Source organism: Sander vitreus, chromosome 7 (genome assembly GCF_031162955.1).
Source record: "Sander vitreus isolate 19-12246 chromosome 7, sanVit1, whole genome shotgun sequence".
Taxonomy (NCBI): Eukaryota; Metazoa; Chordata; class Actinopteri; order Perciformes; family Percidae; genus Sander; species Sander vitreus.
The window spans coordinates 2,381,914-2,409,323 of record NC_135861.1 but is presented as its reverse complement, the minus strand read 5'-3'; the positions used below and the strand labels follow the sequence as shown (position 1 = coordinate 2,409,323).

Genomic DNA, 27,410 nt, shown 5'->3' with positions numbered 1-27,410 from the left:
TAAATAATAAATTACTTCTATGTAATGTACCTATCTCATTATTCTGTGGCTAAGAGCAAAACAAAACTGCATGAAATCTGGTCATTGTCGCAAAGTGACGCATGCGCAACTCACATCTGCACTTGACTCACATCAGGTAGTGACAAAGGGAAAAGTGAAACCCCACACAGAGAAGTCAGTCCAAAGGTTAAAGAGAGACGGGGTCGACCCCACTCAAGCAAAGTTCTCCTTTCATCAGAAACTAAGACGAAGGACAGCGTCAATGTAGATAAGATGTTTCAAAGTGCTGAGAATGAGGTAGGACCTTAAAAATCTACTACTAATGAGTCACTGATTTCAAAACTACGAAACCAACAGGAGGTTTTGGCCATTCCTCTCGTCCATGTTGAGGAGTGAAGGCTAGCACAGCTTTTAGGGTCTGGAACACACCCCCCCCCCCCGTCAGGCTCACCTCTGTAGTCTTTAACTACTCTCTTCTTGTTTGCTTTTATCTCCGTGTTTCAATTATTTTGTGTAGTTAATCTTTTGCATTTTGTTCTATTTTCCTGGAAATTCTAGTTGCTTCAAGTAACATCTCACCTGTGGATCAGCCTACATTTACACTGCTACATTTTGGTTTCAAAATCAATGTCTTTTGCTGTGTTTACGCCTCACGTCCACACTACTCCGGAGTGTCTGGGCTCTTAAAAACGGGGACATTTGGAAATACTGCTGCCCCAGTTTTGGTTTGAAAACTCCGGGGTTGCTTTGTAGTCTGGACGGGCACAAACGGAGACGTTCGGAAACGAGGAAGCACGTCAGTCCGTCTTATCGGTTAGGTAGCTTACAGACCTTTCAGTAACAGTTCCACCTCGTCCTCGCTCCAAGATAATACATCCCTGCTCTTACTTTCCGCCGTCGTTGTTCTTTCTCCAAAGTATTTTCTGTATTTTCAACTTATGCAGCCATGATTTTCCACCGCAGAGTAACGTCAGACGGACTCCCAGTCAGTTTTTTCTGTCGCCTTGTAGTCACGCGTTACTTTCAGTAACAGTTCTACCTCGTAGCCGATCCAAACAAGATCAAGAAAGCGAAAACTCTCGTCTATCTCCGCAGTCTCTGTAGCAACTAAAAGCAACTACCACCAACCGGGTGGAGTATACAATCTGCTTCCTGTTTGTGCCCAGTAATCATGAATGGTCATGAGATATGTGTTCTGGGCGTGTTAGTTTAAACAGAGATTAGTTCTCCCACTGGAGCTAAAACTCTTGCGTGCACGGAGATCGTATTTGGCTCAAAATGCCGCTTAAAAACCAAAAGGTACTGTAGTAGTGTAAATGTAGCCTCAGTCCTGTAGCTAAATATTGTTTTGCTTAACAATAAGGATGCATGAGTTACAGCACAAAGAAGCTATGATTTTCTCACAACACAGATAGAAGACTGACTGAACGTGTTCTACACGGCATTACGTGCCACTGCAGAGTTTTAAAAACACTTCAGTCAAGAGAGGAAAGAATAAAAAGGATAGTCCAGTTAGGATGTGCGCCCCGTGGTTGCTTTTGGGGATTATTTCCAGATGGGAAATCTTCAAATTTCCTGTGAGAGTCTCCAAATCAGATACTCAAGAAAAGATTCAGCCACAGATGTCTCAAAACTGCTCAGGTGTCGGGCTGTTCCCGTAGAAAAACCCATTGAGAGTACAGAACGACGCTCAGTGTCTCTTAAGGACAGCTGATTGAAAGTTACCCATTGACTTGATATCTTGAACTGTAGTGAAATTAGTATTCCGCTCCTAAAATGCCACACTCGACCTCAATGTAAAAAAACGTTTTCAAAACAGCCTTTAAGCAGTTTCATGTTTCTTGCGATCGGCGCGGCCGGCGCGGTGAGGACAGCGACATTATGCAAACGCGGCCTGGGCGACTGTGCGCGGAGGGTCTGATCGCCGAGCCCCTCCAACATTTCTGTAACAATGCGGACGCGTTTGCACAGACCGCATTGCAATGATTGGCTACAGGAGAGAAGAAGTCCATTCTTTGAGCTGCTCTGACCGCAATCAGTATGAAAGTCCAGACGGTTCTCAGCGACCATGCGCACCATCGCGTCCGCAGCGCCCCGACCGCCCTGAACGTAGAAGCATGAAACAGCTTTAAATCCCACTTAAATGATCATGATTGTTTCTTGGTCATACGTTAATTTAGAAACTATGTTCATACTGAGCTTCGCAGTGATGATAAACGGATAAACGTAGTTTGTCCAACAGCTGCTCTTTGGATTGAACAGGTACTAATGCCCACATAAAAAGCAAATCTGAATTGCTTGGTTACAATAGCACAGTACTGTATGGAGTTGACCCAGGCCGGCTTACTTCTAAGGAGAATACTGTGAAACACCTTCAAATCAACGTGAAAACTGTCCACATTCACATTTGTTGTGTCTCTGGAGTGAAATATCCTTGTAAACCTTCTAAACATGAGCGTACATGTGACACTCGTAGAAAATCCTTGATGCCGATATCATTTTAGTTTAAGTTTTGTATATTTCAGCTTCAGCATCATGACTGCACTTGAGCTTTTGAGTAGAGGCGAGCCACCGAATGATCACATTCTCACTTGACATTATTGCAGCCGGAGAAATCATTGTGACATCATTGAGAGCAAAATATTCCTTTGGTCAATTTAAAGAAACCTGCACGAGACCAAAGTGGTTCCAGCCTCGTGAAGTTTCTGCCTCGGTGTACGAGTTTCCTCTGTAACCCACAACATCGTTTTCATTTCATGATGCAATCGCACTTAATGGGAATCAACGTTAAGGCACGAGGTTGTACAGGGCAGCGTAGCAAACACAGACTGCTGCTCATTGTAATTCACACAAGTACATTACAAATAGGGCTGGGTTTTAAAAAAAGAAATTGATTTTCCGATTCAAATCGAGCTTCATTTGAATGATCCGACAGAGATTCATAAAATCCTGAGGTCGGTCTTTTAAGAGGCTTCGCTTCAAAGCCAGACTGAAGATATTGGTATCATATGAAACTAGACGATCAAAAGCCGCTCCAAAGTTTGGCTACATTTTGGCGAGGGAAAAACTGGACTTGGCCGTTTTCACAGATGTGGCTTCAGGTCTCTGTCTGTGCATCGCACCCTCTGCATTAAGACAGCACTGTCTCTATGTAACTGCTTTGGGGTCAATTCTTGACGACAGCATTCATATTTTCAATACTGCAGCAGGTTAGAGGGTTCTTTGTACAAATTACAGCATTTGTTCTCTGAGAATCTCTTTCATATCCAAGCAAAACTTGTATTGTAACTGAAACATCCCTAATCGACTCGCTACAGGATCTAATTAATACGAAATGGGACCGTGTGAATCGGAATCGATTTAGGAAATCTGTGGCGATACCAAGCCCTGATTACAAATGTTTACTGGGGCTGGTGGGAACCAAAATCAACCAATATAAAAACTGTCTTAAACCTGGTTGTCATATCCAGTCAGCCCAGACACTGACATTCTCCACCAGTGAAATGAAACGTCCGCAGCTCCGTGGTGGCAGGCGTTGCAACTGGCTGTGGCTGGAAGTGCACGGTTTGTTTGCATACTGTTCCTGTCCCAGAGTTTTGGAATCATTAGCCAGTCCATCACTTCCCGCTCAAATCATGACTTGTGGATCCTTCACAGTTCGGTTTGTCAGAGCTCCTTTTTTTCCATCGTAGTCCACGTCCATAAAGTAAACAAAGCTGCAAAGACACAAAGTGTGCACAGGTCAGAACGGGGCAACAAGAAATCAAACTGATGGACGTCATTCCCTAAGCTTTTGATAACATTTAGACAGTACACGTTAGTTAGGGCGCAGTCACACCTGTAGTTCGGTAGACTCGGTTTGCGTTCACACTGCACTTTGTCAAAACACCAAACATTGTAGACGAACGTCACGCGGTGGAAACGGTCGCTTGTCTATTGGACAGAATATCTGAGTCAATCTCTCCGACACTTCTGGTCTCAGAAATAATGGAGCAACACCAGATTTATAACGTCTCGGGTTTTCTGGTCCTGCTTCAGTGTTTCTAATATTTAAGAATAAGAAGAACGATGTGATCAGCTGACAGACAGCGAGAGAAGGAGAGAGAGAGAGATGATGATGTCACACAGACGACCAGCGATGTGTGCTCAGAATAGATTATGGATCTGAAAGTTATCGTCCCTTAAATCATATAAAATCAGCCTGCACGATAAATCGCGATCTCGATTCGCCCCTGCTCGCGATTACATTTTTAAATGACTTCGATTTTTTTTTTCTCCTTCAATTAATTTATTGAAAGCATTTGACATTGACGTGTTTTAATTATGTAAAGGCATGTTCAAGGAGTTCAGATATAGGCTGTATGAGGGCCATATTTATTTCAATGTGATATATGTCAGTATTTTTGGTAGCCTACTGTACTTAAATGGCCAGTATGTACTTTATTTTCTGTATTCATTGAAGCCTCTGTGTTTACAGGCTCGTGGTGATGAGCAACGTGCTCTAGGTGCCAAAAAGAATCTATGTTTGGTACTGCCAATTTGTTTTGTCTTGTCATGGTTCATGTGTGCAACAAACATCACACTTCGTGAGAATAAGAATCGTGGCAGAGAATCGTGATATCAATTCTAAGCTAATAAATCGTGATTCATATTTTCCCCCGAATCGTGCAGGCATATATGAAAGTGTTTACATTAGCTAGTAAATGCACTGTTTTTTGGTTCACTTTAGAGGACGACAGGGGAATCAACTGTCGCTGCCATCTCATCCCGGGCCCACGAAAATACTCCCGTCACATCCCGATCACGTGACCGCCCCCCCCCCAAAAAAAAATCCTGTCCTGCAAAATCCCGAGAGAAAGAGTCCCGAATCCCGTACCGCTCCCGTTTCGTTCCATATGTTGTCTAAAGTTATCAGACTCTCTGTGTGTGTGTGTGTGTGTGTGTGTGTGTGTGTGTGTGTGTGCGCGCAGCTGCTGCAGCGATGGCCCGAGGGAGCGAGAGCGGCTCCTCTGCTCTGCTGCGCTGATGTTGTTGTCTGAATGCAGCGCTGCAGAGCCGCTTGTCTCTCACTGCTGGGGGGGGTTAGGTAGCGACAGATGTAACAGAGACCGCCGTTTTTAAGCGGACCAGAGTTCAAATGAGCTTCCACACCGAGGCCGGACTATCCCACTAAATGCTCCAGGGTTCTGATAAAACTTCCAGGGCTGAATGTGTAACTCTCGGCTTCCTCTCAGCGAACCTTTCCTAAATACAATTTTAAAAAAAAGCTGCTCAGGTGTGAAAGCAACCTCACACACAACCAGGTCAGACACGCCTACTTAGAAGAGAAATAAAGTTGTGATAAACTGCGATAAATAAAAACCTGCTACATGTACAGTATCGTTTGGTTAGCTGCTCGCTAACTCTGGTGCAATTACTTTTAATTGTGAGCGGTCTCTGCAAAAATAAACAATGAAATAAATACGAGATGTATTGACCTTAAATTCGACATCACTGCGGACACAAAGCCCCAGACCGGTGCTTCTACATCTACCTGCAGCAAAACGACAACACCAGCTGACCCCCGAGTGTATGTCCTGCCTGTAGATGTAGCTGTCCCGAGGAGGACAGGTTTAGTGCAGCGCTGGGATCTAATTATAGCCCAGCGGCTGACATGCCACAGCTTGGGCTAGCAGCGGCCTGCCTCTCCTCACAGGTTGCGTAACCTTGCGGCACATGGTATGAACACAAAGTGGGTCAGCTTAGGAGGACGCACGCATGTTTGGGATGGTGAATGAGGGATGATGTGCAAAATGGAGACATGTCACTGCTGAGGATGAGCACTTTAAACTCCACATATATTTACAGTAACATCCAGTATTCCATTCATTCGGGTTGGGTTTAAAAAAAATCCAATATCTGATTCAAATAAATAATAATAATAATAATGTATACTTTATTAATCCCACTGGAAGAGGAAATTACAATGTTTTCACTCTGTTGTTATTACACACATGCCTGATTTAGCCTGCCTCTCTTAGTTATGCTATTATAACTCTAGACTGCTGGGGAAGTTCCTTCCTTCCTATGACACAATGAGCTGCTCTCTCATCTCTCTTTTCATTTGTTTCCTTTTGTGTCCATCATAGTCCCAGAAATGCTTGTTACTAACCTAGCTCTGGGGAGTTTACTCCCCGGAGTCCTTATGTTTCTTCTTCACCCAGAATATCACCTTGGAATAGGGTGGCACCAAGACCCGGGTCTTGGGTGCAGCTGTCGCTGTGGACCTGCTACACCCTGCTACGCTTTGAGATCCCCTGCTGCGTCCTGCCGCGTCCACCTATGCTCTGTTGTGCCACACTACACCCCGAAACGCCCTGCTGTGCCCTACTATGACATGAACTACTACGACTACCATTGTAGTCACTGTTCCATTATCTTTATTGTGACTATTACTGCCACTGTTCATCACACCCCCAACCAGCACCGTCAGACACCGCCTACCAAGAGTCTGGGTCTGCCGAGGTTTCTTCCTAAAAGGGAGTTTTTCCTCGCCACTGTCGCAATAGCTACTGCTAATGCTTGCTCTTGGGGGAATTACTGTAATAGTTGGGTCTTTGTAAATTATAGAGTGTGGTCTAGACCTACTCTATCTGTAAAGTGTCTCGAGATAACTTGTTATGATTTGATACTATAAATAAAACTGAACTGAATTACACACACATGCTCAGCACCTGCATGCACTAATGGAGAGAGTGAGGGAGCTGCCCATGGAGAGGCACCCCGAGCAGTTGGGGGTTCAGTGCCTTGCTCAAGAGGTGCCAGGAGGTGAACTGTCGCCTCTCCAGCTACCAGTCCACCACCATACTTTGGTCCGTATGGGGACTTAAACCAGCAACCCTCTGTTTCCCAACGCAGCTCCCTACTGACTGAGCTACTGCCACCCCAAAACCCCAAATGTAGGGCTGCAGGATATCAGGAAAATATGAGCTAACAGAATATCTCCATAACAATATTACTTGAGATAAATGAACAGATATTAAAGTGTACTCAGTTCTGCTGCTTTCAGTACTCTGCTAAAATACAACAAATTGAATGGCAATCATTTCCAACGTTGTTTCATTGAACACATTAAAACGCCCCACTAAAAAAAGATTGACAGTTACATACTGTATTAAAGTGTAGTATTCTAGGGATATTGTCTTTCAACTAACACAAAAATCTCTGAGTGTCTTTATCGATGTGTCGCAGCCTTTCACAAGGCGTTCATTGTGCCGGTTGATATCGCGATGCCGATAAAAAAAAACGATATATTGTGCAGCCCTGTTCAAATCGATCTTCATTTGAATGATCCGATATCGATTCATAAAATCCTGAGATCAATCTTTTAGGAGGCTCCGTTTCAAAGTCAGACTGAAGACATTGGTATCATATGAAACTTGACGATCTAAGGAATCCATGTCAGGCTGAAAAAACGCACCAAAGGCCGTTTTCGCAGATGTGGCTTCAGGTCTCTGTCTCTGCATCGCACCCTCTGCCTTAAGACAGCACTTGTACATGTTTTTCTGTCTCCCTACAGCATTTATATTTTGAATAAGGCTCCAGGTTAAAGGGTTCCTTGTACAATTCACAGCATTAGTCCCTTGAGAATCTCTTTCATATCCAAGCTAAATTGGTATGGTAACTGAAATATCCAAAATGTTATCGCTATAGAATCAAATCAAATCGGTAACTTGTGAATCAGAATTGATTTAGGAGATCTGTAGCCATACCCAGCCCTGGTGTGCATTAAGGCCGTTACAGACCAACCAGACGGCCGACAGCAAAAGAAAAGGCAGTTGGACCGATCAGTGTCCCCCGAGTTGGTCTAAAAAGTGCCTCAGAACACACCAAAGCAATGAGACGTAATACGTCTCCATGACAGCAGGCGGCGCTAATCTGTATTGTAGCCCAGAAAATGAAAACCGGCAGCTGATTGGACGAATGCGTCACGTGGGTCTGGCTGCTGATTCCGGATTTTGGATTTTTCAACCGGCCGTTAATGACGACTCATTCAGAATACGATCTCATATTGTACTAAAGTAGTTCACCGAAACGTGTTTCTGAAAACATTTTAAGAGAGAAACAGGCCGTGCAGTTGCTGAATCTGTCTTCATTTCAGATCAACAAAGGTCAGTTTAAAAGATTTTCGTCAGATTTTGAGAGGCTTAGTCACGCTCATCCCGCTCGCCATTTCCAGGTGAGTCCCGACTGCCCTGTCTCCGACTGAGCATGTCAGGTCGGCCAAAATGAAGGCCGACGGCCCCTCCGACGGACGACGGCACGGAACACACCGACCAGACTCGAGTCACCGACCTCGCCAGACCGTCCGACAGCCGATTATCGGCCCGGTGTGTAGCTGCCTTTAAAGCAAGTGTCAAATTCATTCAGATACTGACTATGAAAACATAGAAATCATAATGAGTTCAGTCCACAGGGTTCGTCATCTTTCAGGTTCCTGTAGGGCGGTGTTATTAATCGAACTGATCGCGATTTCCGCTTCTTATGATCACAAAAACAATGTAATCGAGAAAACATTATTTTGCAAGGAAACGTATGAAGGGAAATTTCACATTCATTTGTTTCACGGATTCACAGTTTTGTTTTTTTATCTTTAATAAATGCAACATCTTTCCAAAACTCAATGAGTTGAATTGACCAAAATAATTGTGATTATGATTACTTTTCCATGTATGTATGGTAGAAAATGAGATCACTCTTAGACAATACCGCCTTGTATTGCTGAGGAGCAGAGGTGCAGATAGTAGGAAACAGTTGACCAGAAGTCAATTAATGTGATATCGTCTTCTGCAGAGCAAATACATTTTGTTTCCATACCCTGTCCACATCTGTCCACGAGCAGCCCTAGGATCCTCTCAGATAACTGCCAACGACGCTGCAGAGCTGTCAGGCCATAAAGTATCCTCCTGACGCACTAAAAGCCAGGCACTATCGATCTGTTTTCTGGTCGGGGGGGTTGACAGAGGTCACTGGTCACTGATTTAATATCCTTTGTTCATCTCCATGCAGAAGGATTCCAGTCATTTCTGAACCTGAACCCTGTTTTTCCCTTCGTTCACCATCCTCCTCGACCCAAATCTGTTCTTTAAAAAACTGTGTTGTTAAAAAAAAAAAAAGAACAGCTGACGAAGTCACGGTGCCCTGAGGCTCGAACTTCTCCGCATTCAGCAGTTTCTGGTTTCCATCTCTTGTCTTCGCAAGAGCAGCTGTGAAGGAATGTCGTGTGTGAACTTTCTGAACTCGCATTTTACGAGCATGCCTCCCAAAACCTGAGTCTGAGACTGTCCTCCCTGGAGAGAAAAACGCTCCCAGAAGTCGTTTGTTCAGGCAGCAATTACGACTTATATTTATGTTTTTAGTGGCCGTTATAAGGAGAGCAGAGGAGGACGTAATGAGACAAAACGTAAGAGCGCCAAACAAACACAGGACTTTCACCCAAGAGAGCGGTGTGTTCGAGTCCCGTTTGAAAATAAAAGCTTAAAAAAGAAAAAAACTTGCCGTTTACTTTTATTTTCAGACGGGCCGCGAACACATCGCTCTCTTGGATGAGGCAACGGGCAGGTATGATAACCTTCAGCAAAAATATCACGGTTTCACGGTATTGCAATACCGGTATTGTGGTATTGCAATTACAGCTTTCAAATGTATTATTTTTGAAATGTCTGGGTAATAAACAACAATTTCTTTTTTCCATTGAACACAATGTATGTGTTTGTGAACACACTGCACTCTGGCAGGGAGTCGTATTTCTGAACTGCACTTTCTGTCCTTGTAGACTCATAACAAACAGCTCATACCTTAGGAACGGTATGACATTTTTAGTGGTTTTGAAAACTGTGACTTTTTCAAAACTGTGGTATACCTTGAAACCGGTAACCGGCCCATGCCTGAGCAGCACAAGTGGAAAGAAAATAGATTTGAGGTGTAAAAATTAGCAGAAATACTTCATTTTAGCAGCCAAATAATTTCCCGGGAAGAGTCCTGAAAAGAACAATGTCATTTGGTTCTGATGGTCGAAAAAGTAGAGCCGAAAAACTACAAATTCTACAAAAATACAAGTTAGTTTCTGTTTAAATATACATAAAACTGTTAATACACAGATATTTGTCCTGCAAAGAACTATGTAATAATGTAAGAAACTTATAGAAACATAGAGGCAAAGCTAAACTAAAACTAACGTGGTGCAACATATAAACATTTGAAACCCCCCTCTGTTCACACCCTTGCTGTATGTCGTCAGCCTATGATTTTTCTGCGTGTTGCTCTGTTGGAGATATTACTGCTACATTAATAAGCCGGAGACGAGGGAAACAAGGGGGATGTTGTAGCCCAGCAGATCCTGGACAAGCTGAGCTCTGCTGCCAACTCAGCCACTTCTTGTTGCACAACCCAAAAGCAGACTACTATCTTGTTAAAAAAACCAGCAGAGACCGGTATACTGGGGGAAGTGGTGGGGGCTGGTTTCTTCTTGTGAGTGCAGGACACCGTGGCAGCTCTCTATAACCAGTTTGAGAGAGTTTTTACGAGCTCGGGGTGGTTTTGTGGCCGTGAGGCACGCAAAGCAACACATTCCGCTTGGCTGGCATTCAGGAAAACTGTTCATTGTGTAAGTTTAGGTGTGTGCCTCCAAGTTTCTCTTGGTGCAAAACTGACAAAGCATTCGCAGCAAACACAGAGGTTGGACACAGTGCAATATGAGGATCACCTTTGATAACCAGAGGACAAAACCAGCTGTAACATTTCAAAGGTTGGGACATTCAGCACTTACGCTTTCTAATAAAACAGAGCTGCCGCTAAAAGAGATGTGTCATTCTGTCGGGATCAGTTATTTAGATCAACACAAATATTTCATTTGTCTAAATACTGACAACGTCCTGTCAATAAAGTCTTGAAAAAAATAGAGACATTTGACAAATGAGAGGGGAAATCTGGTTCAAAACAACAGCTGAAAAGGTGAACAAGGACAAATGTATTCCAAGGCCAAGCCCCACAATGGTTAACAGTTTGTTTCACTGTTTGTTTGTTCCACCATCTGCGTTCTCTGGGCAATCCTGCCATCTTGAAGTTCTCATGTTCTCATTTAGTGACGGGACGGAGCGCACGCACAGTTGATAACAGCAGTGACAGAGTGAGTTAAAAAACCATAAAGTAATATCAGAGACAGGAAACCCACCTCTGCTTTCAATCTCTGCGACAGATGCAGACCACGTCTCTTTTCATCTATTATTTACAGGTCCAAATGAACCCGGTCAGCAGCTTTGGTACATCTGATCAACACAGCAGCAGATCATTATATATAAAGGTTTCCAAACCAAACACACACAAAACCGCCCAAATTTCTTGACGGAAAACAGACGGCTCTGTAAACACTGACTCGTCGGATCGTTCCTGCAGCCGGCCGATTTAAAAACACACGCTTCGCTTCATTCATCACCGGACAAATTGGCTCGTAACTTTACAGTGTTATACCAGCCAAAGTTACCGGAATTTGGCGGGTTGGCGGGTGTCAATGTAATGCCCTGCTGACAACCCAACCCAAAAAAAACCCGCCTGACGTGCCGTGCATCACTTATCACGTTCAAGCCCATGTTGGAGTCAGTCAACCGAACTGAAAAATGATTAAACAGCTCCTAAAAAGAAGAAGTTAACGTTAAAATGTCTGTCCTCTTGGAGCGAACACGTCCGCAAACACTGTGCGTTTCGCAAAGTAACGTTATGCCGGGCGGACTTAAGTGTAGAACACGGTGGTAGGTAAATGACGTTAGCAAAGATGCTAAATATAGCAAACATACATGCTGTAGAGGCCCAGAGGGGAGCTGCTAACATCGGCTCGTTCCTCGTAAAGGGTGTGTCGGAGGCCGATAAAGTCACAAAGGCAGAGGTAACACACAGTACATTTTACATTTCGGTACATTTTGGATTGCTCTGGATTTAAGGCTCATTAAAAATCATTTAGTTTACACCGTTTACATTTGTGGTGTAGGGTTATATGGTGGCTGGGAGGTTGCAAGTAACGTTAGGCCATTCCAACCGATAACCCAGAAAATCTCCCTCTTTTCACAGCCCGATGTTGGCAGGAATGAGACGGTACGCAGACTGTGAGATTAACACGCTGTAAAGAGCTTACAGCCCATTAGATCCAACACAGCCACCATGAATGGGGACAGCGGAGTGGAAAAGATGTGGATCCATGTTGTTCCCAGAGCACTGTGGGATGGCATGGACTGTACAGGGTGCCGAAATGTGCATCACACATTGTAGATTTTTATGGACAAATGACATAAAAATAAAAAGGAAGGGGTCAGATTACTGACATGGCTTCAGCTTCTCAGCCAGACTTCTCCTCTTGCTCGCCAAGATTTTAACTTTCGAATAAACAAAAGGACACAAAGAGGAGCTCCACCTGAGGCTGGGCGATATGACGATATATATATATATATATATATCTTTAAAACGATATAAATAGGTCTATCGTATGTATATTTTTTAATATTGTTTATATTGTGTGTAAAAAAAAAAAAGAAACTGCATTACAGCAACGTTTACGTCATTTGGACGACGCTTTACATTCTGATCGTTTTACTTTGTTTATTTTGCACTAAATTTCTTGATAAAATGAAAGTATTTAATTCACACAGGAGTTTACAAAAACAGACTTTACCATGTGGTTATTTCATATAGTTTATTTATTTATTGAATTATCAGAAAGCATGATATATCTATCTATCTATCTATCTATATATATCGCCCAGCCCCTCGCTCCACCAGAAATATTTGTGTAGGAACTCCTTTTTTTTGCAGTTATTTCTCTGAACCCTGAAGGCCTCTAGGAAATATTTACCTTCTCAGCCACTGAATGCTCACTTATACAACCATGTTACATAAGAACGCCAACGCACTCATCACACCCACTCCCAAAATCTCATAAAGGTTGCCTCCCTCTGGCATTTCTCGTCCCCTCTGTAATACCCCCCAGTGACTGAGCCGACAGAACACAGTGTACTGTACCCTGCGTTCAAACCGCTGTCCAAACAACTTCATTTCCTTTAGAGGAGCGGGATCAGCGGTCTCTCAGACCCAGGTGTCTTTCTTTCAAAATGTATGCCGCTTTTTAATATTCTGATAGGATGAAAAGCTCCTCAACCCTGCTTGAGGGCATCAGTGAGTTTATGACACCCTGAAAGTGCCTCAACTTGTAAAAAGCCCATTCACGCGGTCAGGGAAATCAAAAAAAGATTCCCAAAGTAAGGTCTACTCTGTTCATCGTGGCCGGGGTGTTCGGTTCTCTGGCCTGGTTCAGACGGAGTCGGTGCATGGCTGGCTGGCAGGCAGCAAGAGGACTAAAAGTTCCAGACGCAAGCCTCCATAAGCCCTGAGCCAGGAGCTGCACTCTCATCGTCCTACGGTGGAGGTGAGGGAGGATGGACACGGGGAATGTCACACAAAACTCAGGTTTAGGTCCACCCAGGTCATTGAGGCCTGTTGACCAGTAGTCTGGATCAACGCAAGTACATTTGGAGGATAACTGCCTGACATCCGGTGCACTGTCCCTCACCTTCCTCTCTCTCTCTGTGTGTGTTGCCGTTCTCAAACTCTGTTCGCTTCGGGAAACTACGACAAACTCTGAGCTAGAGGTGTTGAAATGAATCAAATAATCGACGCATTGAATCGTGGACGTGGACGATGCTGCATCGATAATCGGCCGGGCCATAATCGATTATTTCCGTTTACAATTTAATGCAGGCCTAACAACCTTTCTGTTGACACATTCTGGTATGTTTCGCACATTCAGGAAGTGCCGTGTGCTCAGTGCTGTAGTTTTATGTATCCTATTTATTTAGTATTAGAGCGCTGCAGAATGTTTTGTTTTTGAAGCTTGAAAAGCTATGAATTAAATATCCTATATGGCTTTAATAGAAAAAAGCCATATAGGAGAGATCAGTGAAGATTCACACCTCTACTCTGAGCTAGCATGCAACACGCTGAAAATGTCGTTTTAAAGAGAATTTGGATGGTGCAACGAGGCAGACCTGCTTGGTTCTTTCAGGGAATGATTGTAAAGATTTGCAAAGAATATGTTTAGGTCATTTCCTCTCTAACTGGGACGTTTTGGGACTGATTGGTGGGATTGCTGTGGATGAAGTACACACAGAGATACACTGGTAAGAGCCAATGAGGTTTAACCATGTTGACCAAAAACAATATGAGCCCCATACGTCCCTCCATCAGATGGGAGTATCATTGCCGTATGTTTACAGTCACTAATCCCTCTCTCCAACAGAAGACAGTTTCCATTGAACCAGTGCACGACTTGTGGGCCTGTTACATAACATACCATCCCGTAATGCCACTATAGAGCGAGGCCAAGCAGCGGACTAGCACACAACAACACTTTCAGAGTCCCTTCTGCTGACAGCTGGGAGCCGAGAGGCGTTACGTCACAGAGCGAACGGGCAGGGTAGCGGGGGTGGGGGATTATTGGAGAGCTAATTGTTAAACAATCGTCGACTTAGTCCTGGTCAATGGAGGGTTCAAGTTCAAACAAACAGACGGACAGTTCGGGTCATTGGACATCCACTCAGCGGCTGATTGATGTGCGAAAAGGAGTTTCCGCTCTAGATAGCAAACTGAGACAATTAACATCTTACAGGGACACTTTTCCTCCACTGTCACCACAGCAGAAAACATTACTTCCTGCTGAGTGTGCAGTTTGTTTAGGGGGGAGCGGAGAAGATATCCAAAATATTCCCCTTTTTAGAAAGTGGTAAAGTGGGTGAGATTAGGTCATGATTAAGTAAAAGTATTTCCTATAAAAAGTGTCAGGTGACTTTCTGTTGTAGAAAGGGTGAAAGGTGCAAGACTAAGACTTCTTTAATATATATATATATATATATATATATATATATCACTACTACAAAAGCTGATGTTTAAAAGCACTTTTCAGTGGAAAAATACTTCATTTTTTCTCGTTGTTATATAGTAGGGATGGCGTGATGCCTTCGAAAACGTGCCATCTTATTGGAAGTATTGCTACAAGCATAAGCAACACGTGCTTGCACACAGTCGCGGCTTTATCCTCCAATTTCCCCCCCATCATTGTCAGGTTAACAGTAATGCTTTCATACAGCAGCCTGAAACTGACTGACAGCTGCACTCTGCATCCAATTTGGGCCAACTGTGTTTCACTTCGGCGGAAATCTTTTCTTTCTTAAACTTTAGTTTGTTTTCTGCACAAGCCTTTCTGACTGAAATCTGTGAGGCCAAAATGAACCGAACACTAAATGACAACCGATTCAGATTTGTTACCAGTGTGTCCGTTGACAGAGAGCAACTTTCTCTCCCGCAGCGTTTTAAACAGCCTCTCCATGCAGGTTCAGGTCTAAAGCATTGGATGGTTTATAGCGAAATATATCGTATTGGAGGATGCGGGGTTTCAGCATTTGATTAAAGTAACGGCACTTGAGCCGTGTTACAATATATTCCTATTCTTTATTTTATAAAGGATACAGGAGCAACAGGAAACGGCAAGACATTAGCACAGGTTACACTATACAGACAGAAGTCAAAAAGACACCGTACAGACAGCTAGAGCAACAAATAAGCTCTCTCAGTAAGCCACGCAGAGCTACAGGAAGCAGCAAGACATTAGCACAGTTACACATCAACAGTATCCCCATTCGGTATAAGAAGTCATGCAAGCATCAAAACACAGCCAAGCAACACAGACCCGAGCCGTCTTCTTGCACCGTTCAACCATGCAAAGCAGTAACAAGCAGTAATAAAAAGATGAAATAGGCTACATCACTCATGAGGGAGGCGTTAATCCGCCAGCATTTCATGGAAAATAAGCCAGATTGTGTGTCCGCTGTCAGAGAAGAGGACGAAAACTTGTAACAGCCAGTGTTTTAGACGGAAACAGAAGTCAGAATTGAATGTTTTGCACAAGTAATTCACTTCCAGGTGTGAATATGAACCAGAAAAACCTTCTTTTCCCGGTAAAGAACTCATTGTTTTCTGTTTGACTGTCACACACACACACACACACACCCTGTTTGTACTTTATTCAAAGCCAAGCTGTTTGCCCTCAGGCCCAGGGTGTACCCTGCTTGGGTCTCTCCTGCTTACATAGCTGTGCTCTCACCCCGCCCTCTCCGCCCGCCGAGGTCATCCACACACCTCTTGTTAGCTAACTTGAACTTTGTGCACTCTGTTAACATCCGTCATCTTGTTAACTGCATCAACAGCTCAGTTTCGTGTATTGATTAACTCCTGTTAATCCGGTTTCCCTCAACAGTGACATGGGAAGCTTTGGCAAAAGTCAAGAGCAGCAGGCAAGCTTAGGAACTATATTAGAAGTGAAGAAATTAGGCCAACACGCCGTCTGATGTCTACGGCTGCACGATATGAGGGAAATATCCAATTGCGATTACTTTGAGTGATATTGCGATTGCGATAAGATTCACGATATTGGAGGGAATGATCATTTTTGTATCGTTATTCTCATTTTCATTGAAAAATATTTCAAACGAAATTGATTATAGTGTGATTTAGTCTGGAGGACTTAGTCTGTTGGATACGATTTGTAGGCCGGGACGTCTCTGCAGCACCACAAAATTAATTCAGAACGGTTTGACAAATATTTTGCCTTTAACAAATACTGCGTCCCACCTGCGATTTGGATATTGCACTAGTCCATATTGTGACTTTGATACATTTGCAATTAATTGTGCAGCCCTACTGATGTCCTGTTCTGATTTACAATTGTCAAAAGGTACAATATGCCGGATTTTACTAAAAAACAATGTATAGATTAAGACAAAAAGTAACCCCTTTCAATCATCACTTACAACTAACTAGAAGTGCCTGGTGGTGTCTGTATCTGCTCTCTCTTTTTCTTTCTTGCTCTGCTCTCTGTTTCCTGGCCCGTCAAACGTTGTTGTTGTGATGCTTTCTTTCTTGGCTTAGCGATTGTTGCGTTATCTAGCTTGTTTGGTAGCTTGTTTAACAGTTAAACATCACCACTACTCACTCGGATCTCCGTGGTCAGACCAGCCGCCGTTACATGCGGAGACGGACGCCACACGGAGCGGAGCGACGTCTCGGTGAGCAGAGCAGACGTAGCAACGTCGCTCGCAAAACAATGTCCGGAAAATTATTTACAATAAGGAGCTGGTTTGACCGTGGAGACGTCCAGAACACAGGACCTTCCTCCTGTATTTACTTTCCTGCTCCCGCCCCCACAGACACATCCGAGTAGTGACGCATTTGGGCTCACTTGGATTTTTTTGCGTGGCCAATGTAAATAGAGCCTGGTTTTCGGGCCAGCAACAGAAAAAGCTCTGTCACCTTTTTGCTTAAGCCGGGACCGGGGGACATGGAGGAGACCTTGACTGGAGGATCTGAGATGTGTATATTTGTGCACATTTTTGGGTTAGCACCGTGGGAATGTGGAAATGAAAAATAAACTCGAACATGATCATGAATTAACTTAAAGAGAGCGTTCCTAAAAAAGGTAGAAAGATAGAAACACTAATACGTTTTCAAGGAAGTCGAGCTTACCTGGGAAGGAGAGTGGTCCCTTCTTTGACTATTTAGGTTAAAATAAGGAGAGGTTTCGGGAAGTTGAAGGGCTGTCACGCAGCACACGTGACTTGGTCCATCCGCACCTCCAGCTGGAAGGCGTCTGGTCGGTCCTGAGGGTTGACCGCCAGCATGTCCTGGAGGAGTTTCTTCACCCCCTCGGACATGGAGCTCCTGGCCTTCTGAGGGATGTGGAGAACCATCTTGGGGTTCTCCAAAAGAGCCTCCCCGACAGGTACAATCTCTGTACCTTGCCGTATGTAGGTGCCCAGCAGTTCGCGCTTGGACTCTGCGTCGATGAAAGTGATCCGCTCGATCATCGCCCAGATGATAATGCCCAGGGCGAAGATGTCCGCCTTGGCCGTGTAGTGGCCCTCCCACACCTCGGGAGCCATGTAGAAGTCCGAGCCACAGGCCGACGACAACCAGAACTTGTTTATGTTGATGATGTTGTTCTGGTTGCTGCCTCTGCCGCCTGCCGCAGGGTGTTCTTCGCTGTTCTTGGAGTGTAGGCCGGCACACACTTTACTGAGGCCAAAGTCGGCCACTTTGAGAACAGGCGAACCAGATTTTTGTGAGATGAGAATGTTGTCGGGCTTCAGATCACGGTGAACGATGTTGTTCTTGTGTAGGAAAGCCACGGCGCTCGTCAACTGGCGCATAAAGCTCCTGTTGGTCTGGGGGTCGGGCCGGCGGGACAAGATGTACTGGTTGAGGTCCCCGCCCTCGCAAAACTCCATGACGAACCAGAGGTAACAGGGCTCCTCTGGGTGACCCAGTATGCGCTCCCCTGCAGCATGCAGATGGACAGATATGACCTGATTAGTGAGATAACAGCAGTCAAACTGTGACATTCAGTCTGTTCACTAGAGCTACAACCTGTGTTGCTGGATTTTTAAGGCAAAATAATGATATCGATATATTTGAGAGTTTGAAAAATTTGTTTTGTTAAATAAAACACTTATTTTTTTCCGTCAACCTATTTTCACATGCATTGATGTCTCAGTGATTAATGTGAACAAAAATATTTTAAACTGGTCCAGTATTGAGCGAGAACGCTGTAACCAGCAGCCGTGAACCGGGCTGCAACAAAACCAGATAGGTGAAATGGAGTCTGGTGGGTTTGGAGATAGCCATTTCTGAGCTGGTTCATGTTAAACAAAAAAGCATCTTACTCTTTAACAAAAAGGTCTATCTCTGTAGGGATCCTTTCCATAATGCTGTCAGACACTTAGAATAATAATCTGAGCCGGTCTGTGGTAAAAACAGCACTTTGTGTGATCAAACAACACTACTCCCCCACACTGACCTGCCCTGATGATCACTCTGTGGGCTGCTACCTGTCTTTACGTTTCAGAAACTAGGTTAAGTGGACCAAGACAAAGAGTAAGAGGGCATATAGATTAAAAGCAAGGCCTTTTAATTGTTATCTGAATCCTAAAAACTCTGTGTATTGTCACTTGATGGCTGCGAAAGATGCCAGCTCGGGATTAATATTTCATTTCAAGAGTCTGAATGGTGACACTTACATAACAGCCAGGCTATTAAAAGAAAACAAGCAAAGACTGTGCACACTGGTTCACTTATAACTCTGGGTTTTAACAGCACAGGTCAGCTAAATTTCACTTTTATGAAGAAGATGTACAGTATTCACCAGCTTGCTATTTCAATCAACATTCCTGCTGAGCAATAACAAAGGGAGTAATAAGTAGGTCAAACTGGATTGATGGCATCAATGACACAAACAGAATAAAAAATGTATATGTCATTAGATTATGCTACAGTATCTCATTATAATATCCAAGATTACACTCTAACATCATTGTTTAGTGTCTGAAATGTCAGTCAACAAGCAATGGGTTAACACGCTGCCAAGTAGTACACTGTGTTCTTTTGTGGGCTGAGGGAAACACTGTGTACTCTCTGTGCCTACTATAGGTAATGTATAGCAACCAACAGCACTGACGGAAAGAAGGCTGCAAAAGGAATTCATTTTATGTTTAATTCACAATATCCTTCTTCAGTAAATGAACCTTAATACCACAGATACATACATCTAATTTCTAGTTTATGGTACATATTGTCCACATGGTTTTGTTTAAGTAAAGATATAGCAACCATACGTCATTAAAGTGGACCAGTGAAGCTTCTTAAACCATTCAGGCTCTTTTTCCTTAATGTTAAACAGCTATAATGAATATATCTGTATTTGTTTATTACATATTCATTTTTAATATGTTTATGTATGCACCAAGGCAAATTCCTCATAACTGTTAATTACTTGGCAATAAATCCTTTTCTGGTTCTAATTCTGATTCATCCGAACCATAGCAATCATTTTAATATTTATTTTTCTAGTTAATCTGTGGCTGCTGAGTGTGGTTCAGAAAATCCAAACAACTGTGGTTACACTTACTGCAGGTGCAGACCCATAGTGCATGTTTACATGAGCTGAAAATACATTTAACTATCTTGTAGCTGAACTTAAGTGTGCTTTCATTAAAACATGAGAAAACTGAGTCTTCAATAGGCTACAAGTTTAGAGCTCATCAGAATCAGAATACTTTATTGATCCCCTCAGGGAAATTGTTCAGTGACAGTTGCTCACAGTCAAATGTAATAATGTTGACAATGTATTTGGAGTAAGGCTACTTTAAGAAATGATTGGAGCTCCCTTTATGAACACATTCTTTCTTTCATTAGTATTAGTATGGGTGTTATTGTTATGTAAATGGAAAATAAACAGGACAGTAGCCTACCTAAAATGTCCATACCTTTTAGTGACGTCTCCACCAGGCGCAGGTACTGTTTGGACCTCTTGTTCCCATGGCTCATCTTCTGGGCCAGGCCGTTCCTCTGCAGGACACACTCCTCTAGCTGGACCACATTCTGGTGACGGTTCTCCAGGCTCGTCAGAGCCCAGAACTCGGCCAGAGCTAGCTCTACGTTTTCCGGGGCGTCACATTGGAGCCTCTTCACCGCCACCCTGGCCCCTGTTTTCCGGGCTATAGCCTCATAAACGACCCCGTAGCTTCCCCGCCCGACCTCCCGTAGCAGGCTATACCGCGGAGAAAGCGCCACGGAAGGCTCCAGTCGGCCATTCCGCAGGAAGCTAATGGAGAAGCAGTTGTCGTCCTCTTCCTCCTCCATAGGCTCCGTGTGATTGTTGTCCCCCACCGTTAGGGAGCGGAGGACTTTACCCACGTCGCGCTTCATTTTTACGGCCACGCTCCGCCTGCAGCCCCGCACGCCGCCGCTTACCTGTCTCCTCTTCTTCCCGTCGCAAATATCCATAACTTCTTTTTTGTTGAAAGTAAGCATGAAGGGAGGACGTGTTTATCTCTCATTACTCAAACTCTAAACTAATAAAGTTTGACGTCCTTACGTCTGCCTGGTTGACGTTAGGGAAGCTTAAACGCCAGCCTGTCAACAGTTTGGAGCTTGATTGCTGTTGATAATGAGAAAGCTAGTAAAGTGCCACTGGCTGTCCAGCTGTAGGGACTTACTGTATTTACCTTCAGAAACAAAATGTTCCAGCTTCCAAGTACACACAAAGAACAGAGGGCGGGCTGTACTCTGCAACCGCACGGTGATTGGCGGAGAGAGAAAACCGCTCGCGGAGATCCCGCCTTGATCAAAGGGGTGGAGAATACAGCGAGCACGCTACGTTTGTTTTTATTTTGAAAAAGGACCCTAGTCTTGATAAGAGTACATTATTAAATATATAAGGACGCATACGGTAGTTCTCATATCCATATAACAGATGTAATGTAGGCCTAGTTATAGTGTGCATAGCTACATGTAGGTTTTTTTGAAAGTGATCCATAACACCTGAAATAATTCTCGTTGTAGAGACAATGGCACGGTGCTCGACACGGTTAAATGCAAAAGTCACAACACAAATGTTATTGCGTTGACATCTAGGCTACTGTATGAGCACATTTTTTGATGCATAAAATAAATAAATAAATAAACAACGACAAGTGGTCATTATAGGCTATATATTTGATGGAATATTTGAACATTAATTAAATAATATTAGGTCCCTTCCCTGATTTATGAGGCATGTCCTGACTAAACTACAAGTCCAAGGACTGAAAGTGTATTTTGGATTATTATTATTATTATTATTATTATGGAATTAAAAACCCATGCTCACCAAACTAGAATGGGTACACGTTGATTAAAAGAGTAACTTATTCCCCCTTGCTGACCTTCAGTGGTTTAACTTCACCTATAGCTGCAATGACTTACTATTAGTGTCCTCCATGACCCAGTGACATCACTGTTGGATCTGGTTACGTGCAACAGAGCACACTTCTGACTGCACCCAACCCCCCAAGCAGCAAGGCTACAATGTTATGCTGAATTAGTTGACTTTACTAGAACATTGCGTGGAAACTCGTTGCCTTAAACCATTTAAGTTTTGACAAGGTAAAACGTAACAGGTCAAGTTGTATTAACGCAGAGTGGTAAGTTGATGCAGTAGACAAAGTATGTTTACATTAGTAGTTATTACTAAAAATCATTAATAGGCCTAAACATAAATTCTTTTTTTTCTGGAGTCATGTTGTCTAAAATAAGCATGTTAAGTTAAACATGCAAAGACACATAACACATATTAAACAAAGGAACCAGAAAGAAGAAACAATCAACACAAAACATTGATATTTTTCAATGTATTGTGCTGCCTGTGGTTCCCAGGGGTGGGGGAGGGGGATTTGAAAGGGGGAGGGGGATCTCAAAAGGGCTTTAATTCTCAGATACCCCTTCCCAAGGAAGAACAAAACACGTTTGTCATCAGTTTGATATGCACCCTTCATGAAAAGAATGGTTGTAACGGGCAAACAGGCCGGATTGCTAGTATATGGCAGGGATAAGCAACCTTTAATATCAAAAGAGCCATTTTTGGCAAAATAATGAAGAAAAAATCTGTCTGTCTCACGCCTCGTCATTCGCATACAGCTTGAAAATCCAAATGACAAAGGCCAAATGGAAATGGCAAAGGTGAAATGAATAATGTCAGATGGAAAATGGCTGTGGCCTGTGGCATCTTAACATCTTCTGTCACATCTGTTTTATTTCTATTATCTGGCTTTATGCTATATATGTGTGAAAATAACAAACTAAACAAACTAGCAGGGAAGTGATGAGTTGATGTGTAATGTGATGACATTGCTGGTGGACACGCGCTGACAGCAGTGGAGGAAGTATTTAGATCCTTCACTTCAGTAAAAGTACTAATACCACACTGTAAAAATACTCTGTTACAAGTTAAAGTCCTGCATTGATAATGTTACTTCAGTAAAAGTATATACAGTCATGTGAACAAATTAGAACACCCATGCTAAAGTCGACTAAAAAGAGGAATAAATAAACCATCTTTAGGAAATTGATCTTAATGCCTTAATTAAAAAAATGAGGAAAAATCCAACCTTTAAGGACACCAATTTTCTTTGTGAATGAATAATGTATCGTAAATAAATAAATGTTCTTCCTTAAAATACAGGGGGCATAAGTCAGTACACCCCTATGTTAAATCCCCATAGAGGCAGGCAGACTTTTATTTTGAAAGGCCAGTTATTTCATGGATCCAGGATACTATGATCCTGATACAGTTCCCTTGGCCCCCACATCATCACATACCCTTCACCATACCCCCACATCATCACATACCCTTCACCATACCCCCACATCATCACATACCCTTCACCATACCCCCCCATCATCACATACCCTTCACCATACCCCCACATCATCACATACCCTTCACCATACCCCCCACATCATCACATACCCTTCACCATACCCCTCATCATCACATACCCTTCACCATACCCCTCACATCATCACATACCCTTCACCATACCTAGAGATTGACATGGTTTTATTTCAGTTAGTCTAATAGCTGGTTTGATTTGCATTGAGAGATGATTTTATGGAAAGTACCCCATGCCAATCTCTAGGTATGGTGAAGGGTATGTGATGATGTGGGGGGGTATGGTGAAGGGTATGTGATGATGGGGGGGTATGGTGAAGGGTATGTGATGATGGGGGGGTATGGTGAAGGGTATGTGATGATGTGGGGGCCAAGGGAACTTTATCAGGATCATAGTATCCTGGATCCATGAAATAACTGGCCTTTCAAAATAAAAGTCTGCCTGCCTCTATGGGAATTTAACATAGGGGTGTACTGACTTATGCCCCCTGTATTTTAAGGAAGAACATTTATTCATTTACGATACATTATTCATTCACAAAGAAAATTGGTGTCCTTAAAGATTGGATTTTTCCTCATTTTTTTAATTAAGACATTAAGACCAAATTCCTAAAGACCATTTTTTTATTCCTCTTTTTAGTCAACTTTAGCATGGGTGTCCTAATTTGTTCACATGACTGTAAGTATCATCAGGAAATTGTACTTAAAGTATTAAAAGCAAAAGTACTCGACGCAGAGAAATCCTCACATTGTAGAAAACTGTGTGTGTTTAATGGTCTGATCATCTCAGCTGGACTTGTAGGCCGTTATATTGTTGGGCAGTTTAATTTATAATAAAACATCAGATTTTATAAACTACATGTGTTTTGTGTGTAAACGGATGGCTGTGGCAGAGCCAAAGTGTGTGAATGTGTGTGATTGGTGCTTGTAATATGTAAAAGAGTATGTAAAAAAAACTGATATATATTGATATACTGCTGAATATGGTCTGTCATGTGACTACCTGTCCACAACAATCATGTGACTTCTCTCCTACCGGAATTTCCCATTTTTTGGGATCAATAAAAATCTATCTATCTATCTATCTATCTATCTATCTATCTGGAGGCGTGGAGGCATAACAGTCAAGGGAGAAGCCCTAACAGAGTCCATGAAAGCATCGGAACAAGATATTTCAGCAATGTTTTGCTCCTGCTCCTACGCTCATGGACAGCTCCTACTCACGCTCTCCGTCTCTGCTAGATTGGGAATGATTGAGATTTCTCTTGGCACAGCTACCAGAAGACTTCCAACTTTCAGACAGGTTGCTCACGTCACATCTACGTCTTCAAGCTCAGTTGGAGGCTGCGCAGTAACGCTCAGCCATCACCGGAAAAGTGCTTCTAATGGCCTTCACTGGTCTCCGTCGAAGTCTATGGCGTCGCTGTGTCCATTTATGTTACTGTCTATGGTGACTACTGGCCAATAGGCTATAAGATACAGTTCATATGCAAACATTTTATACTTGTCTTGATGAAGGCCTCACGACCAAAACACGTTGCCTTGTTTTAATGATTAAGCCAAGAAATATAATAAAGGCTTTTTAAACTTTGCCGCCCTGAGTGCCTCAGTGTCCTTAAACCTTAAATATGTAAAAGCGATTTGAGTAGTCGTTAAGACTAGAAAAGCACTATATAAATACAGTCCATTTACATAAAAAAAAATCTTAATTTGTAAAGTAACTAAAACTGTCAGATTAATGTAGTAAAGAGTAAAAAAAGAGTAAAGAGTACAATATTTCTCTCTGAAAAGTGGAATGAAAAGAAAAGACTTAAGTACAGTACAAGTACCAAAAACGTGTAGGCTAATTAAGAACAGTACTTGAGTAAATGTACTTAGTTACATTCCACCACTTCGAGCTGACCCACATAATGTCCATGCTTCAGACTGACACAGACTGGTCTGAAGGACGGACATTATTGTGGGTCAACGTGTGTAATAACGTTGGTGTGTGCTGCATGGTAATCTGTTAGTGTCCCTTGGAGTTCATGCTATTCCTTACACCCAAACAAGCCCCGAGGGCCCTTTGCTTTTGCTAACCAGGCTGAAAAAAACAACAACACGGTTAGATAAAAGTATTGTATTATGCCATCCCATTGTGGCATTCATTGCCCTGCATACCAGGCTGGCTGGATGTAGAGAGCAGACTGTATTGTCACAGCTCAGTGGCCAGTAAAGCTTTATTTGTGGCTCTAATCAAAAGGGGAATTTACTGAGGCTTAGGCCACTGAATCAGCAGGAATCTCACTGAGGGCACAGCAGCGTAAACTCTGCACTAAGCAGGACACTACATACTTATAGTTTATTTCTCAATCCTAAAGTTGCTTTCACACCTGAGCTGTTTTAAACTGGGTAAACCAGCCCGATCTGCTGGTGATTTGATTTCTCCCTGCAGCTCAGGCTGGAAACCTGTACATTTTTCTGTCCTGCTTCTGTTACAAATTTGCGAGAACCAATCATAATGGCTTATCCACCTGACCGCGCTATTGGCGGGTTTTACACGATGACAATAGAGAAGCGACCAAGCAGCTTTTTGTTTACATTCAACATGGCGGCCACCGAAGCGCAGTAACCCGTTGATGCCGCTGTCACTGCTACGTCACCTGGATCGCTGGTCTGATTGGTTGAAGGACTATCCAATTGCGTACAGAGTCATTTGAACTACGCCCGTTGATCACGCCTCTTGTGCAGTAGAAAACACAGAGCAGACTCCCCAGACTAATGTTCAATCTTAAAAGATTGAGCTTGGTCTGGTGATAGCTAGACTAGAGCTGTTTGGTAAACAGACTGTATTCATATAGAGCTTTTCTAGCCTTAAAGCTATAGTGCGTGGTTTCTGTCGCAACCATGAGGAATTCTAAGTAATGACAACAAAACTGTCGGCGCGTCCACATGATACAAGTCTTCCGTGACCGTGCACCGCCCCCCACCCCTCCTCCACACAGTTGCTTGTAGCCAAGGAGGACACGGAGGATTAAAATAACATGGACACAATCTTCTGAACATAGTCATACTGAGAAACACAGAGAGAGTTGTGTGGAGCTGATTAGCTTTGTAGCAACTCATTTGACAATGGCTTGAATGTAACGGACATTCATTACAGTTTTTCTTGATTGCTTTGACACAGCAGTCAACTCAAACTCCACATTTTTCAAAACAGTTAACACACAGGCCGAAACAGTGGCACTCATGGTCAAAATTACACATTGTGTTTGCAAAAGGCTCTAACAGTGCCAAAACATTCAAAATATGCAACAAAAGAAAATGTTGCCTTCAAACAACACAACTTGCAAACAAGTGTCTGAGCTCTTCCAATCAACCGTTACACAGTGGACAACAAAATACTAAATACAGCTCTCAGTGGGAATCAGTGCACCATTGATTGTCATTGTAGTCTATTACTCTACGTAGCTTTCATGCCAGAGACATTTGTTGTCATATTTGCCTTCTTGCAAAAAATTGGATCCAGAATCAGAAATGCTTTGATGCACATTTTATTGATTCCATTGATTCTTATTTCAAACTGTGGCTGAAAACTGAAATACTGTAAATATGACACAAAATACATGTAAGCCAAAATAAAATCTATTAGAGTATAAGAAATTAAGAACATTAAAATAAAATCCATTACAGTAAAGTATAAACATCTATTACTGTAGAGTATAAGAAATAGCCACTATTGATACTCAGTCTCTTCTGTCTTAGACCTCTTCCATCCATGTTGGCAGAGAACAACACAGACGCTGCACCTTTAAGGCCTGCAGACTGATTGCTAATTAAAGATTTGTGTGAAGGAGCGTCAAACAGGTGCTTCCGTGATTTCATACTGATGGAGGTAGTTTCTAATAGTTAGGAACAGATGGTTTCTGTTTGGTTACCACAGCTAAAACAATGGAGTTTGGACTGCTTGAATGACATCTGTGTTAACTGTTCTGCAAAAGGGTGGGGAAAATGTGTCCATCCAATGAGAAAGGGTTAACACACTTGCAAGAGGTGTCTTCTGCTCTGCTGAGACAGTGATGATGAAAACTGA

At 42.9% G+C, this 27,410-nt stretch overlaps 1 protein-coding gene across 1 annotated transcript; it reads right to left on the bottom strand.

Moving 5' to 3' along the window:
• Positions 1–2,552: 2,552 nt before the first annotated feature.
• On the bottom strand, positions 2,553–21,161 carry stk35 (serine/threonine kinase 35). Its single transcript, XM_078254183.1, has 3 exons — positions 20,394–21,161; positions 17,599–18,409; positions 2,553–3,716 (listed from the first exon to the last, which is right to left on the bottom strand). The coding sequence occupies exons 1-2, from the start codon at positions 20,938–20,940 to the stop codon at positions 17,673–17,675; spliced, it is 1,284 nt and encodes a 427-aa protein (XP_078110309.1). The 5' UTR covers positions 20,941–21,161; the 3' UTR covers positions 2,553–3,716; positions 17,599–17,672.
• Between the last annotated feature and the right edge of the window lie 6,249 nt (positions 21,162–27,410).

Excerpts from the sequence above, each read along its gene's own strand:
- stk35 (XM_078254183.1), bottom strand. The coding sequence starts at position 20,940 with ATGCTTACTTTCAACAAAAAAGAAGTTATGGATATTTGCGACGGGAAG. Across the intron at positions 18,410-20,393 it reads GGTGGAGACGTCACTAAAAG|GGGAGCGCATACTGGGTCAC; the intron begins GTATGGACATTT and ends TGCATGCTGCAG.